The sequence below is a fragment of the Saccostrea cucullata genome, unplaced genomic scaffold (genome assembly GCF_032062105.1).
Source record: "Saccostrea cucullata isolate Sc308-1 unplaced genomic scaffold, CSIRO_AGI_Scuc_v1 ctg3535, whole genome shotgun sequence".
Lineage (NCBI taxonomy): Eukaryota > Metazoa > Mollusca > Bivalvia > Ostreida > Ostreidae > Saccostrea > Saccostrea cuccullata.
Genome location: NW_026936570.1, coordinates 56,178 through 73,773, shown reverse-complemented (window position 1 = coordinate 73,773; position 17,596 = coordinate 56,178). Strand labels below are relative to the sequence as shown.

The window sequence follows — 17,596 nt, the reverse complement described above, 5'->3', positions numbered from 1 at the left end:
TTAAGTCACACAAAAAATTATCCTGTGACGATATCGGTATTTGCAATGGCGTGAAATCACTTTTGAAAAATTAAATTTATCGCTCATATCTCATTATGAAGAACAAAGCCGAGCATTTTTTCACAACAAAGACTTACACCTGTACAAGAAAAACTTCTTTTAAACAAGAGGCCCAGGGGCCACAGCGCTCACCTGAGCACATCAGGGCTTGAATTTATCCCCCCCCCTCCAGGCGTTCAGCATTTGAACAAATTAGAATCTACACTACCTGAGGATGATTCCATATAAAAACATGTATCACTAATCATAGCTTTGAAGAACTTGAAAAGAAGATTTTTAAAGGTTTCCCTATATATTCCTATGTAAAACTTGGGTCGGCCATTTTGGCCCCACCCTAGCCCCGGGGGTCATGATTTGAACAAACTTGAATCTACACTACCTGAGGATGATTCCACATGAGTTTCATCTTTCCTGGCCCAGTGGTTCTCGAGAAGAAGATTTTTAAAGATTTTTCCTATATATTCCTATGTAAAACAAGGGTCGGCCATATTGGCCCCACCCTTGCCTCAGGGGTCATGATTTGAACAAACTTGAATCTACACTACCTGAGGATGATTCCACATGAGTTTCATCTTTCCTGGCCCAGTGGTTCTCGAGAAGAAGATTTTTAAAGATTTTTCCTATATATTCCTATGTAAAGCAAGGGTCGGCCATTTTGGCCTCACCCATGCCCCAGGGGTCATGATTTGAACAAACCTGAATCTACACTACCTGAGGATGATTCCACATGAATTTCATCTTTCCTGGCCCAGTGGTTCTGGAGAAGATTATTTTTAAAGATTTTTCCTATATATTCCTATGTAAAACTTGGGTCGGCCATTTTGGCCCCACCCTAGCCCCGGGGGTCATGATTTGAACAAACTTGAATCTGCACTACCTGAGGATGCTTCCACATGAGTTTCATCTTTCCTGACCCAGTGGTTCTCGAGAAGAAGATTTTAAAAGATTTTTCCTATATATTGCTATGTAAAACTTGGGTCGACCATTTTGGCCCCACCCTAGCCCCGAGGGGTCATGATTTGAACAAACTTGAATCTTCACTACCTGAGGATGATTCCACATGAGTTTCATCTTTCCTGGCCCAGTGGTTCTAGAGAAAAAGATTTTTAAAGATTTTCCCTATATATTCCTATGTAAATCTTGGGTCGGCCATTTTAGCCCCACCCTTGCCCCGGGGGTCATGATTTGAACAAACTTGAATCCACACTACCTGAGGATGATTCCACATGAGTTTCATCTTTCCTGGCCCAGTGGTACTGGGGAAGAAGATGTTTAAAGATTTTTCCTATATATTCCTATGTAAAACTTGGGTCGGCCATTTTGGCCCCACCCTTGCCCCGGGGGTCATGATTTGAACAAACTTGAATCCACACTACCTGAGGATGATTCCACATGAGTTTCATCTTTCCTGGCCCAGTGGTACTGGAGAAGAAGATGTTTAAAGATTTTTCCTATATATTCCTATGTAAAACTTGGGTCGGCCATTTTGGCCCCACCCTAGCCCCGGGGGTCATGATTTGAACAAACTTGAATTTACACTACCTGAAGATGCTTCCACATGAGTTTCATCTTTCCTGGCCCAGCGGTTCTGGAGAGGATGATTTTTTTAAAAAATGCCATTAATTTTTCACAAATTCATAATTATCTCCCTTTGGAAGTGGGCATGGCCCTTCGTTTGAACAAACTTGATTCCCCTTTACCCAAGGATACTTTGTACCAAGTTTGGTTGAAATTGGCCCAGTGGTTCTTGAGAAGAAGATGAAAATGTGAAAAGTTTACGACGACAACGACAACAACAACAACGACAACGACGACAGACAACGGACAAATTTTTATCAGAAAAGCTCACTTGAGCCTTCGGCAGGTGAGCTAAAAATCTTTAAAAATGGCTGATTTTCCATTATTCTTTTAAATGTGCATATTAACAAAAAATATTGTGGATTATATTCAATTACTTTCTAAATTTTAAAAGATATATCATGACTAATGCTTCTACTAGTAATGAAAAAAAAAATACGCGTGTTTGTTCTTTTGAATTATATATAACCGATAAATTTATTTTTGCACAGGTGACTTCACGACAGATCTTAACTTCCCGTCAGGAACTACTGCTTGTCAATAAGGTGTCTGATCTATGTTTTCCTTGTAAGGATTGTTGTAATAAACTATTAAATCAATTTTATGATTTATTATACCCCCGCTTGAAAAGCGGGAGGGTATATAGTAATCGTTCATTCCGTTCGTCCGTCTGTCCGTCCGTCTGTTACGCTTTTGGGTACTCTTCTCTTATCCGCAACTCCTCTTATACCACTGAAGGAAATTTAATGAAACTTTCACAGAATCTTTATTATATATTGCCATTGTGCACCTCCTATTTTACTTTTTGATCTGATATATATTTTGGATTTTCCAGAGCAAAACATTGACACTGCCATTTTATTCATATGGGAGGCGGGGGGGGGTATCATTTAGTGATCTCATTGCTCACAGTACCTCTAGTTTTCATTTATTTTCTATGTAATGACGTACTTTTATTGTGTAAGATAATATGTACCTATTTCGGATTAAGCGGCATTAAAATGTTCTCCAATTGTCTTTAAAACCGACGGTGTCCGCATTACACAAAAGAAGTACTTATTATTTTGTCTGTGCATTTTCTCAAAAACGATTTAAGATTCAGTAATGAAAATTTCTGTGATAATCGATCTTGATCTGTACATTTGTCTCCTTTTCATCGGCATTACTTCCGTTTTCCACTCGACGTAGTTTAAAAAAATGTATTTTGATTTTTTCAATTTTTAAATGTTTATAGCATAGACATAAAGGGTGTTTCAAGTCATTTTATATCATTAGAAGTTGGTTCTTCTAAACTTGAAGTTGTCCAAAAATGCGTATTTTTATCCAAACTTTCAGAAAAGATTTGTACGCACTAATTATGGAGTTTTAATTCAGTCTTTTGAGCACTTCCTGTCATACCGAAGGTGAATGGAAAAAAGAACCGGAAACTACTTGAAATAAAAAAAATATCGAGTATCTAAACATATTTTGAATAATCAAAGCTCTTTTTAATCTTTACTTGTTTTTACTTCTTTTTTAAAGTAAAACTATATCACAGTCATTATCGTAAATCGGACGGAACACCAACTCGTTGCTTTACAACAAGCTTTGCTTTAGTTAATATTATTTTTACCTTTATTCTTAGCGTCAGATTATTTATGTGTATCCAAAATTATTTTTAAAAATTATTCGGTCGATAAAATAGATGTATGAAAAGGAAGAGGGATTATTTGTCTATTTTATTGAATTGAGAACAATCGCCGTTTCTGTGGGCACTACGAGTAAGCATGTCATAAAATGAGTCATAAAATAAAATAAAATTCAGCAATTTGGTTTTGAGCCGGTCAAATTACTGTTGTGTTCCTCTCCCTGGCGCATGCGCACGTCGTATGACTATTTTTTTCAATAGCTAAGGATAGAAAAATAAACCCTCTAATGAATTCCTTGCAAAGGAGAAATAAGGGTCTGACAGATGCGCGGGAGAGACATTGAAGATAATGAGAGTTTTTGATTTTCACTTTGGGGGGTGGGGGTGGGTATCGTCATATGAGTTACAATAACTCATTAATTATTAACAAAATCAAATGGGATTTTGATTATATCTTTTTAAAAGATGATTTTAAAAGTTAGATAGGAATACTGAAAAATATTAAAAGGAAAATAAATTTGATTCATCTCAAATTTTACCCCGCGTTTCTTTTTCCTTTCAGTATATTATAACAATCCAATTTATAAGAGAAATTTTTAAAGTGGTTAAAACGTGGATATAGTAAATGATACAAGTGAAGATAACAATCATTCCTGCCGTAAACCCTTTATATTGACCAGGTAGACGGAATAATTCGTTGTCAAATCATATGAAAAAAAAACCCAAAGGCCTGACGATTGCTTTTAAACACGTCAACTAAAAGATTGTTGACAATCTTGTCTGTCTACAGTGTTGAAAGTTTCTTAATAACACTGACTAAAATAATTTCTAGATTTGTTATTTAACTACTCGTTTTTTTGGTTTTCATTCGATCTATAATTTCTGTCATCATTACTAGTTATATGACCATGCCCTGTGGTCTATGTAACACTTTTAACAATTCAAATTTCTAAACTGATTTAGAGTTTACGATTGTTAATATATATTTTCAAAAGTTCTTAATTTTAGAAAAATCAAACTGATTATAGTATATTAACAAGAGGACCATGGACCCTAAAGGCCAGCTTATAGGCCACCTGAGCATCATGCATTAACTTTCCAATGATTGAATGTGGTTCATGTTTTAAACTAGATGCCATGGCACTCTCAATTTTGAAAGACGCACCACTGCTAATCATAACTATCAGTATACACTTAGCAATTGCTTAGTTTTGTTACTTCATACCAATAGGCAGGGTAGGGGAGCAAAAAATGCATTTCAACTAATCAGTAATATTCAGCAATAATCAATAGTGGCACTTCCATATGCATGAACCCCTGACCCTTGGTCCACACATTTCACAATTTTGGGAAAGGCACCCTTGCTCATAAAAAAAATGTTCGATTCATACCAAGGAGCAGGTTTCAAACAATTCATTTTCGGTATATAAGCAGAGCCCCCCCCCCCCTATGGTACCCCTGTTCCAGGGGCCTTGAAATTCTCAATTCTTGATGAAGGGCACTTGTTCATCATAGCTTTATGGGTATTTTATCTGCTTAATACCCAAGAGCAGTGAAGACTTTCAAGAATTAATGTATTTTCACTATATAATCAATCAAACCCCTGACCTTTAATTGGATCATAAAATTCACAAATTTGGAAAGGACATTCTTTCTTAGTTTATTTAATATCCAGGAGCAAAGAAGATCATTGTCAAATAATTAAGGCATTTTAACTATATAATCAATAGAGCCCCGCTTTAAAACCAGATCCCCTGACCATGGGGCCATAAAAATCAAAATTTTAGAAGAGGCATTCTTACTCATCTTAACTTCCGGTATATACTTTGTTAGTTTGTTTAATACCCAGGAGCAGAATGGAAGATTTTCAAAGAATTCTGCATTTTCTCCATAAAATCGATAGAGCCCCGACCTAAGACCATAACCCCTGACTCTTGGGCCATAAAATTCACAATTTTGGAAGAAGCATTCTTCCTCATCTTAACTATGTACTTCGTTAGTATATTTAATACCCAGTAGCAAATAAGAAAAAAATAATGTATTTTTACTATATAATCAATAGAGCCCCGCCCTAATACCATAACCCCTGACGCTGTGGCCATAAAATATTCAATTTTGGAAAAGACAATCCCAGATAGCAGATTGTTATTGGACCTTTGTTGGGCCAACAATGCTCCTTATGTTGGGCCACCGTTTGTATTCAACATTGGGCCATCGGTAATTTGCTCATCGGCCCTTAATCAAACCAACGTGTTGGCTTATTGTTGGGCCAATGTAACAGTTAATATTGGGCCACTGTTGGGCCAATGTATTATTTCAATATTGGGCAAACGTCATTGTTGTATAATTGGGCCATGGTAAGCAATTAATGTTGGGCCAACGGTAGTTTGCTCATCGGCCCTTAATCAAACCAACTTGTTGGCTTATTGTTGGGCCAATGTAACAGTTAATATTGAGCCACTGTCGGGCCAATGTATTTTTTCAATGTTGGGCAAACGTCATTTTTGTACATTTGGGCCATTGTAAGCAATTAATGTTGGGCCAACGGTAATTTGCTCATCGGCCCTTAATCAGACCAACTTCTTGGCTTATTGCTGGACCAACGAATGGATATTATTGAGCCATTGTTGGGCCACTTATTCTTTCAATATTAGGCAAACATCATTTTTGGGCCAACGTTGGTTTGTATCTTATTGGCTCTCCATCATGACAACTCATTTGCTCTTCACTGGTTGGCCATTTGTCCTCAAAATTGACAAACAAATACATATATTAAGGTTATACTAGTTTTGTAGTACAGTTTAATGGTAAAAGCCCTTTAATACGTTCTATATATGCTAGATTAATAGTTTAATACATATTCTCAATATATATCTCATAGCATTGATTAAAAAACTGAGGAAAAAGAAATCAAAATATAAAATTAAATTATAACATACTAGTATTTTATTGCTCAGTGCATGAAGAAAACATTAATAAAGAAATAAAAGTTGATGCTCACTTCAAGTGATACATGTAGGGTTACATGACTGTATACTCCCTCTCTGATGTAAATTTATGCACAAGTTCAGTAAATTGCAGGTATCAATAAGCAGGTCCAACGAATAAACAAAGCCCCCCTGTTCTTAAAATAAAACTAAAATGAATCCCGTCATTTTGTTTACTTACACAAAAAAATGTTTCTGGCATCTGCATCGTGTTAGTAACCGACAAACAGACACAGAAAAGGGTAGAACTACAGGTTTGTCACAGTATATAACAGAAAAAAGCTAGGCACTGCCACTTTCCATCTGATCCCTCTCTTAAGTCTTCTCTTCTCTCTCCCGAGTCTCCTCCTCCCCCTTCTTTTCTTCTCTGTCCGTTTCTTCCTCCCCCATCCCTGTCCTTGGCATACCTTATCTATTCTTTGATTGTGTTCTGAATGTCTTTTTAGAATCTCCAGTAGCACTAAAATTGTAGTATTTGGTACTTAATACATTTGTTACTTTTCTCAGTAAAGAGTAAACATACGATTAAATTTACAAGTATATCACTATATGTTTAAGGTGTCAATTAAGGAATAACCGTCTCTTTGTTTTATGGTGTGATTAAATGATTAGCTTGCATGATGAAGGCATTTATGCATAACATTTCTACGCTTGATCATCATCATCATCACAACGATTTTGATTCAATGTTGCCCCATATAAAATACATGTATAGAAAAGTCGTTACACTGAACAAATTTTAATTGAAAGAACCCAATTTATGTTTAGTACTGAATAAATTAAGTTTAACTTCAACAAGTTCAACATTTTCAAAATGTTTGATCATGTGCTCGACGTTAAGTGTATATAAGTAAATTAAGTGGTAGACTTCGGAAATGTATTTTACTAGTCACACATTTCAATCTAAATAAGGGGCAAATTATTTATTGTTTTAACTGTATTAAAACACATTTGTTATTTTATACTTTAATTTATTTTTCTTGTATAAAAACAAAACATTTAATCACTGATAATTTATTTTGTTTTGATAAATTATAAGAATTTTAACAAGCCTTGTAAATTCATTTTAGCTAGCTTGTACTTTCAAATAGGATTGGTTGTAGATTTATTTTTGATTGTAGAGACGATCAGATTTGTTAATATACAGATTTGTAACAATTGAATGTTTATACACATTGGCCCAATGTTGGTTCAAAATATCGGGTCAACATTGGGCCAAAGAGAAAAATGACACTGGACCAACGTCATTTGCCAACATCGGCCCAATGTTCCAATTGACGTTTGTCAAACAATGTGGCATTCATTGGGCCAATGTTGGCGCAACGTTAGGCCAATATCTGTAGAAATAACACCCTACACTGGGCCAACGTTGGCCCTACATATCGGGCCAACATTGGGCCGATGAGCAAACTTAAATTGGGTCAATGTCATTTGCCAACATTGGCCCGATGTAACTGATTACATTGGCCCAACGTTGGCCCAATGTTAGCATGCCATCTGGGGTACAGTGTTGACCCAACAGCACCTGGCCTCTGCACTTCCCCGTGTCTGCTTTGCGCAGATTTGTACATGATTTCGTTTAAAAAATAAAGGTTAATTCAGCTGTGCCGAGGCAAACATATTATAAATACTTACAAAGTGGATGCAGATATGCAAGGTATCAGTCTCATTACGCTCGCTCGTGTCAGATTAAAAATGGCGCGGATATTACAAGTAGCCCGGTTGTTGTCTACCCATGATGCTCAGTCAGATTCATGGTATATTGGGCCAACGTTGGGCCGATGCCAATCCCCAAACAAATATTTTCTCTCATGATAATAATTTTATGATATAATGTGAACAGTTCGCCCAACATTAGCGTACCATATACATAACCAGCTATCGATATTCCATGTTGGGCCATTGTTGGCCCAATAAAGGTAACCCAACATAGATAATACAACCATAATGTAAGATTGGGCTAACGATGTTCTGCTATCTGGTTTATTACAAATAAAAATAAGCATAAACACAATTAAAAAAATAGAATAAAACACTCTGGTGCTATGATCACTTAAGTGCAAAGTTAAAATGTTGAAAATATCATATCTAAACAAGAGCAGTCATCCAATGATAAGCATGGACATAGAAAGTCCTCTTAATTATTTCAGAATGTGCCAACGTTGTCCCAACGTAAAGCTCAGCAGCTTATTATAAAATTGACACCATCAATTAATTGGCAGTATAATAATTGGGCCTAAGTTGGCCCTACATAAATATCCCATCTTTTAAACACCTAAACATAATAACACGTGTGTATTACAAACATTGTGCCATCGTTGGGCCAACATACTACTACCAACTTGATAGGACACGTTCTTTAAGGGTGTATTAGAAACAATGAGCCAACGTTGGACCAACATAATACTATCAACTTGATAAGACATTTTCTTTAAGGGTGTATTAGAAACATTGGGCCAACGTTGGGCCAACATACTACTTGAACTTGATAAGGCACTTTCTTAAAGGGTGTATTACAAACAATGGGCCAACGTTGGGCCAACATAATACTACTAACTTGATAAGACATTTTCTTTAATGGTGTATTACTAACAATGGGCCAACGTTGGGCCAACATATTACTACCAACTTGATAAGACACATTCTTTAAGGGTGTATTACAAACATCGGGCCAACGTTGGGCCAACATACTACTACCAACTTGTAAATACACTTTTCTTTAAGGGTGTATTATAATCATTGGTCCAACGTTGGACCAACACCAGGATCCTTCCTTCCTTGGGAACTAGAGTGAATGGAAGTTGCTTACGTTGGACCAACGTTGGGCCAACATAGGAATTCTGTCATGGTCAAGAAGGTTGACTTGGTAACATTGGTCCAACGTTGGCCCAACGTTGTTCCCCCAACGCCAACCATACAACCTTTTACAAATGTTGGCCCAACATAGTCTTGCTATCTGGGATCCTGCTCATCATAACTCTATACTGTACTTAGTAAGTTTGTTTTATGCCTAGGAGCACAGATCATTTTTAAAGAATAGTGCCCCTGCCCTTACACCAGAATCTGTAACCTTGGGGTCATAATAAAATTCACAATTTAGGAAGAAACATTTTTGCTCACCATAACTATCTACTTAGTTAGTTTATGTAATATCCAGGGGCAGAGAAGAAAATTTTCAAAGAATTCCTGAATTTTCTCTACATAATCAATAGAACCCTTATCCTGGGGCCATAAAATTCACAACTTCGGAAGAGAATATTTTCTAATCTAAACTATATACTTGATTAGTTTGTTTAATACCCAGGAGAAGAGAAATAGATTTTCAAAGAATTTCTGAATTTTCTCTCTATAAGCAATAGAGCCCCGCCCTGACTCTTGATCCCCTTACCCTGGGGCCCTATTCCCTATTTTGGAAGATGGGTTCTTCCTCATCATAACAATGTACTTAGTTATTTTATCTAATACCCATGGCTAGGAGCAGAGGAGAAGATTATTGAAGAAATAATGCGTTTTACTATAAAATCAATAGAACCCCGACCTAGCACTAGACCCCTGACCCTGGAGCCATGAATTTCACAAGGTAGAGGACGCAATGCTCATTATATTCATGCTAAGTGTGACTGCTTGATGTCCAGGAAAGAAAAAGATTTTTAAAGATTTCATTAATTTTAGTGGTTTTGGCCCCACCCTTCATGCCCAGGGGGGGGGGGGGGGGGGGGGCAAGAAATTCACAATTTTACTTCATCTTTACCCATAAATGCTTTATGCTAAATTTGATGGAAATTGGTTGAGTGGTTGTAGAGAAGAAGCTAAAAATGTTCAAATGTTAACACACGACGCACACCGCACAACGACGAACGAAAACAGGTAACAATAGGTCACCTGAGTCTGAGTTTACTCAGGTGTTCTAAAATTTAATATTCTGCCTCAAAAATCCAAATATTCAAATCTCCAAACAGCTATACAATTTTATTTTTTTTTTCTAAATTTTTTTATAAAGATTTTTACCTTAATACAAAAATACAAACTTTAAAACAAAGTCTGATTACATCCCCCGCCTGAAAAGCGGGAAGGTACTGTATATTATTATACCCCCCGCTTAAAAAGTGGGAGGGTATACTGTAATCGGTATGTCCGTCCGTCTGTCTGTTACACTTTGTACCTTTCTCTTATCCGCAACTCCTCTTGTACCACTGATTGAAATTCAATGAAACTTTCACAGAATCTTTATTACATATTTCCAATGTGCACCTTCTATTTCATTTTTTGATCTGACACATATTTTCGGTTTCCCGGCCACAGCAAAACGTGGACTTTGTTATTATAATCATATGGGAGGCGGGGGGTATCATTTAGTGAGCTCATTGCTCACATTACCTTTAGTTTTGTTTGCTTCCATATCTTACGGGTGCGTGTTTGTTCTGCCTACTATTTTGTATTGTTTGAATGAACTTTTAGCATGAATACTTAACGTTATCACCATATTTCATTGTCAAAGCCTTTTAGCACTCTTGACTATTTTTGCTCTACACAATAATACACAGTGGGGGCGGGTTACGGGGGTTAACCCCCTTTGCGATTTGCTCAAAGGAAAGAGAAAAAAGAGCGCCCCGATTTTTTGTTGCGTTTATATTATAGTAAATGTTCAAAGGCTAATAAACATGATAAATGCGGTAATATATTATTGAAATCAATTGTGACTAGAGGTACTGTGAGCAATGAGCTCACTACATTATACCCCCGCCTCCCATTTGATTATTATGCCAGTGTCCGTGTTTTGCTTTGGGAAACCCAAAATATATGTCGGATCAAAATTTCAAATAGAAGGTGCACAATGGCAATATGTAATAAACATTCTGTGAAAGTGTCATCAAATTAAATTCAGTGGTATTAGAGAAGTTGGGAATAAGAGATGGATACCCCAAAGCGTAACATACGGACGTCCGGAGATACCAATTACTATATACCCTCCCGCTTTTCAAAATTGTAGGATTTTTGGTTCGATCAACATGCATTTAGTATCGGGGGTTTGGGGATGGGAACACCTTTTACAAGCAGGGGGGGGTATAATAAGTCCCGTTTACAATGAAGAAAACAACGAAGAATGATTATATAATAGTGTTTATGATAACAGGCACCTGACGTTACTAACTTTTCTTTTAATAAAAAATATCTTTATCATTAGGTAAGGGTATTCTTTTTATTAAAAAAAATAAGTAACGTCAGGTGCCAGTGTTTATAATGGGTATTCAGAACTAGTAAAATTACAACATGAAAATATTTCAATATCTTCCAGTGTTCTAAAGATTTATTTTAGACAAGTTTTTAGTATTTGTTAGAGAACATATCAAACTTCCTTTTGATCCCTTGAATATTGTTTTATGTGAAAAACTGACGTCTCTACAGAGGTTTTTCTTCAGACTCACGCGTCACGGTGATTCATATTTGTTGCATCGTAAAAAAATGTCGACTGTTTCAAGTGCGATAACGAAACCGAACTGACGGCAAAAACAAAGCTTTACATAATTCAAACACTCATAAATAAGGCTTCTTAAATAGATATCATTTAGTTTTATGCCTTTCATTTTATTTATCATCAGCTCTTTAAATTATAATTATTTGGAACTGGCCAAACAACTGTACCACTGAATAAATTAAATGATACTTTTATAAACTCTTTATTACATAATGCCATTGTGCACCTCCTATTTTGCTTTTTGATCTGACAGTTATTTCGGGTCTCCAAGAGCAGAACAGGGACTTTGTCATTATAATTATATGGGAGGTGGGGTATCATTTAGTGAGCACGTTGCTCACAGCACTTCTAGTTTTCTTACTACAGGGAGTATTCATTGAAGGAAAGGTTGAATTCTCACTTTTTGTTGCAATATAGTTAAGTACGTAAGGGTAATTAAGTATAACGTAGTATATAATTTATTTTAGAGGTCGAGAAAAATAAGTCCTGAAAGAAGTTTGAACCAATCCATCCTCCCTACCCAACCACCATGGAATAGATTTTTTGAGTTTGAGCAACTGTCGTTAATGTTTTTCCCCGGTAAGTCGAATATTTTTTCTCTGGATGCCCCCTATAAGAAATGATGATACGTCCCTGAATTATTTTCTTTTTTTTCAAAAACTCTCAGGTAATCCATATTCATTTTTTGGGCTTATTCCCCTTCCAGTTAAAAAACCCATATATTTTAGTTGTTTAAGTATAAGTAAACGTATCATATATACATGTAAAATTCTTTCCTTTTCAACCTAACACTTCAATCCCCTCTTTGAAAATTATCTAGATCCGCTCCTGATAATACATATAATAAACATCATTGTTTAACTAAACTCTAAGTATTTAGGAACATAGTATGCAAGAGAGACATTTGATAGGTGTAGTCCACCGTGTAGGGTTTAGTTTATGGCATGAGCTAAAATCAGCAATTACGTTTATTTAGTTTCTCCTCAGTCAGTTTTAAGGAGATATTGTATTTCTACACGTGAAAAGTAAATAAATTCGGTCTGAACCTTTACATTAGATACGATTTTTTACGATGTACAGAAGAGGTAAAGTAGTCACAACTTTAGGCCGAGTTGAATTGATACTTAAAAATTTAACAAAATTATATTCAAGATATACAGTTGATATGTAATAGCATGATTAATTTTAAAGTATCAACATTTACAAAAGTTTTGAAATAGTGATTATGCTTTAATAAAAAAATAAACCAACAATGGAGCAAATTGTCACTTACTTGCTATCAAGAGTGTTGCGTTCTCCAACTCCACTGGACCTATAACATACTTAAACATTCCCTGTACATCATTTGTTATGCCATTAATGCACACAGAAATGGTGGAGTCATTTGTTGTACAATTAAATGGTCTTGATAATACATCATATGTGAAGCCCGTGTCTTTGGATCCTGAAAACTGTACACACAGAATATTGTCTCCTCTCTTTATCGATCTATCTGTGTTAGTGTTATCACTTTGGGAGAATGGTAAACACACAGTAGAACCAGCCTCCATATAAAACACACCTACAAATATGCAAGAAGGTTTGTCATTCATCTTTAATCAAATTAAAATAAGTTTTACAGATATATTGGAAGTCTTAAAAATATTCTAGCCCCAATAGGTTTATTCCATTAGATAAACCTTTGAATTCTGCAATAATTATATCATTTCTTGACTATTAATTTAAAGTAAAATCAAGATCAAGGTCGACAGTATAAATGTCTGCACTTCCTGCTAAGTAAACTTCCTCATGCGATGTGAATAAAACGTAATCCATGATCAAGTATTGATAATTCATAACTAAATTATTTCTAGCAATCAGAATAGTTTGCAATTTTAACGCGAAAGGGATTCTAGAACGCATTTTGCAATTTATCTTTTGACATAGGTCCTGGGTCTGTAATTTCGAGAGTAGGGTGCTAATTGTCCTTAATCACTTCTTTGAAAAAATAAATTTTGATTATATTATCTTTAGTTTCCGAGATACACCCCTCAAGTTCTATTCCAACTATACTATTATTGTCTTTCGGACATATTTTCTATTTATCAGTAAATTATGCAAATGAACTCGGAATCATCGAGGTCTCTTGCCCTTGACTCTGAAACTTCGAGAGTAGGATACTTATAGTCATTTACAACTTTCTGTGGAAAATTGTAATGGTACCATCTCTAGTTTACGAGATACACCCGAGGCGTTTATGCTAACTGAACGGTGTGAAAACATCGCTCTCGGGGACATCGGAATCTCCCGCACTTGATTCTGCAATTTTCAGAAAGGGGCATTTATAAGCAACCGAAATTAATTTCATCAAATTTTGAAAACTTTCATATACCACTTTATATTACACAATTTGTCTAATTTCTACACGAACTGATACTTCAATTTTTACAAAGTAATAATTTATCAACGGAGAAACAGTACTAAATTCGAAGCCTTCTAGGTTGGCACTCTTCCTGCGACTCTTATTATATATAAATGCAAATTTGAAAATATTCGAATTCTTTCAAAGCACTAGCATTCTGTTGATTTAAGAAATAGGGTGGAAAAAATAAAAGATCTATGGAAATTGACCTTTCAGTCATACTTTCACGTACGCAGTAGTAGCGGTTGCTTAATCGTTTACTAAGTGCATGGTCGGTAGGCCGCGAGTTCAAATCACAGCTATACGACTGACCTAAGCCGATAACAAAAACAAAGAGACAAATAAGTAGCTACTGTTCCTTTGTCATGCGCTAAGAGCCTTAAAGTGAAAGTTGCGAGTCCTTCTGGTGAGTTCTTAAAAATCGAGGCTCCGCAGGCTTTGGCACGATAAAGATCCCTGATTGCTGAGTGCTCAATGATTCGGAACTTCCCATTGCCGAATAAATGTCTAAATTTGAAGCCCTTCACCGGTATATGGTGATGTCTCCTTTAGAACGTTAAACAACATGTAAATGATTTATTAATTAATCTCGTTTCAATCTCGTCTAAGGTGTAAGTCATTTTCTCTTTCTTTTACAGAATTTGTTCCTTGTTCAAATCCTACTGTGGAACGTAGAGACCGGTTCCTCGAATGAGGCTGTATAAACCGATGTCCTGTGTCGCAGTAGGTGCTGATACGTAAAAGATCCTTCACTGCTCATTGGCCCTAAATGCCAAGTATGGGTCAAAATTTGCAGTCTCCATAGGTTAGTGGTAGCGTCTCCATATGAAAGAAAAATTATCGAGAGGGACAACCAATTTTTTTTTCGTCAAACTGTACTTTCAGAACAGTGATTATTCAAAAACAGTAGGAAACCTTCATTGTACTCTCCATCAGTTAGTGGTGACGTCTCCATATGAGTGAAAAATTATCGAGAGGGACATTAAACAACAAACAAACAATTTTTCCGTAAAACTGTATACTTTAAGTTAGTGGAATGATTATTCAGGAGCGACAAGAAACCTTCATTTTGTTAGGATTATTATGTCATTCATCAATTGCGAAACTAAATGGCAATGAGGTCTGGCCATTAAATTCGCCACCTTGCCTTAGAAAATGAGGTAATCAGTGTAAAATGCGCATGAAAGGTTAATATCTGGCTCTTGTGAACAATAAATATTATATATAGCAAGCCCATTTTGTTAAAAAAAAAAAAGCATTATGTGTTTGTGAAAAGCAAAAAAGTGTGTGTGAAAACACTGATGCCCCCGTAAGGCAATATTGCGAAGTTTAAACTAAAAAGTGTTTTCCTTGGTACTGAAATCTCGTTGGTCAAAGTCCAAAGGTCAAGGTAATTGATATCCGACGAAAGTTATTGCCACAAAAAATACATATGTAAAGTATGGAAGCCCCAGTCCTAACCCTTCAAAAATTATAGCTAAGGTAAAAAATTTTAAAAAGTAGGTCCAACTCCAAGGTTAAAGTTCTTGATATCAAATAAAAGGTTGTGTCACAAGGATTAGATACGTAAAGTATGAAAGCACTAACCCTAATCCTTAAAAAGTTATGGTCAAGGTTTTTTTTTAAAAAGTAGGTCAAACTTAAAGGCCAAAGGGTCAAGGTATCCAATGAAGGATCTTCTTACAAAGATTACATGTGAAGTAACCCTAATCTTTCGAAAGCTATGGAGAAGGTTAAAGTTTTTTCTTAAGTATCGAAATCTCCATGGTCAAGAACAAAAGGTCAAAGTTATTGGTATTTAATCAGAGGTCTTTCCAATAGAATATATACGTGAAGTATAAAAGTTCCTGGTATCTAATGTTCAAAGGATATATTAAGTTTGGTTTTTTGTGTAAAAGCGGGTCAAACTCTTACAAATGTAGGTCAAGGTCAAAGTATCAAAATTTGTGGTGCCCAAAGAAAGTTCTTGTGACAAGGATAACACATGTGAAATATGAAAGTCATAAAAGTTTTTGGCGACATACAGACAGACAGACAGACAGCAGACAGACAAGCAGACGGACGGAGGGACACGACAAAAACTATATACACCCGAAACATCGTTTACAGGGGCATAAAACAGTCGCCTTTCTTTTCCTATATTTATTGACACAGTGTTATCATTAAGTCGGTTACGCCCTTAGAATTATGTTTCATATCAATAAAACGTGTGTTTTTATCATAATACCTAAAAAGTTACTAACCTTCTGTCGAAACAGCAAGAAAAGTAAAGTGCACAAGAAAAACAAGAATTTTTCTTCTGTTTTTAACTTGTATATTCGGCATTGTTAATGTTTATTCCTCACTACTACATTTGTTTGAATTAACTTCCTGGTATATGTGACCGCAATAAATATAGAACAGACCAATGATACAGTAGGGATATTAAAACGACCCAGAATTACCAGTATTTTTCTTCTATTTTTGGGGTAAAGGTACATTTACGACATGTCATATGGTTTATGCGTACTTTTTTACATCAGAATTAGTATTTGGTGTTGATGAAACATGGAAAAGAAAGCGATAAGGACAGAAACAGAAAATCTGATATCAAGTTACATACTTGGCACATCTACTACGGAAGCGTATAAGTGTCACTTGGACACTTCACTTTTTTTTTTTAATTTCTACACTTTAATCTGTAGAATTTACAGATTAAAGTGTACAATGTACAGATTAAGGTGTAAATTTTACTGATTAAAGTAAAATTAACAGATTAAAGTGTGAAATTAACAGATTAAAGTGTAAAATTTACAGATTTAAGTGTAAAAATAAAAAAAAGTTTTTAAATGGCACTAATACTCTTCCGTAATCTACAAATCAGACAGAAACCTGATGGAAATAAACATAATTAGCAATAAGTAAAATAATGTGATTTATTCATGATCTTTTCAGAACTATAATATATAAATCAGGTCCGTAGAAATCAATTTCAGTTGGGGGAGGGGGGGTCACTATCAACCACCAAAATTCCTTGTCAAGCAAAAAAAAAAGGTCCACAGACATCAGTTTTGTTGAGGGGGCACGAGCATATACGAGCAAAGAACGCAGAGGGTAAAGGTACCGTATTCTTTATGATCTTCTCATATAAAGTTCAAGAACTGGTAAAATCAGGTTTCCAAATTTAGTAAAGACGATGGTAAATAACAAACATGAATTTTAACAATATCTTACGAGACTTGGATGTAATCGAGTTGGGTGTGGCCGGTAAAGCAACGGGCCTCCAAACTGTAGAGATTAGGAATAAACAATAATTGACTTTTGACACTAGTTGAGTTAATTGATGGGCATATGTGTTTCTTTAATACTGAAAGAGGTTATAAAGTAAATGTAAAAATAAAGTTATTAGTACAGGATTAAAAAATCCCGAGGCATTACCACCTAATGAGTAACAGTTATGTTGACAGAGTCACAGAGTGTCAATTGAA

At 35.6% G+C, this 17,596-nt stretch overlaps 1 protein-coding gene across 1 annotated transcript; it reads right to left on the bottom strand.

The window, feature by feature from the left end:
* Window positions 1–13,001: 13,001 nt before the first annotated feature.
* Window positions 13,002–16,476, bottom strand: LOC134245855 (uncharacterized; the record flags this gene model as incomplete). The annotated part of the gene is made up of 2 exons (XM_062728102.1): window positions 16,373–16,476; window positions 13,002–13,289 (listed from the first exon to the last, which is right to left on the bottom strand). Coding segments are annotated over exons 1-2 (370 nt in total), but the record flags the coding sequence as incomplete, so codon positions are not given.
* Window positions 16,477–17,596: the final 1,120 nt, after the last annotated feature.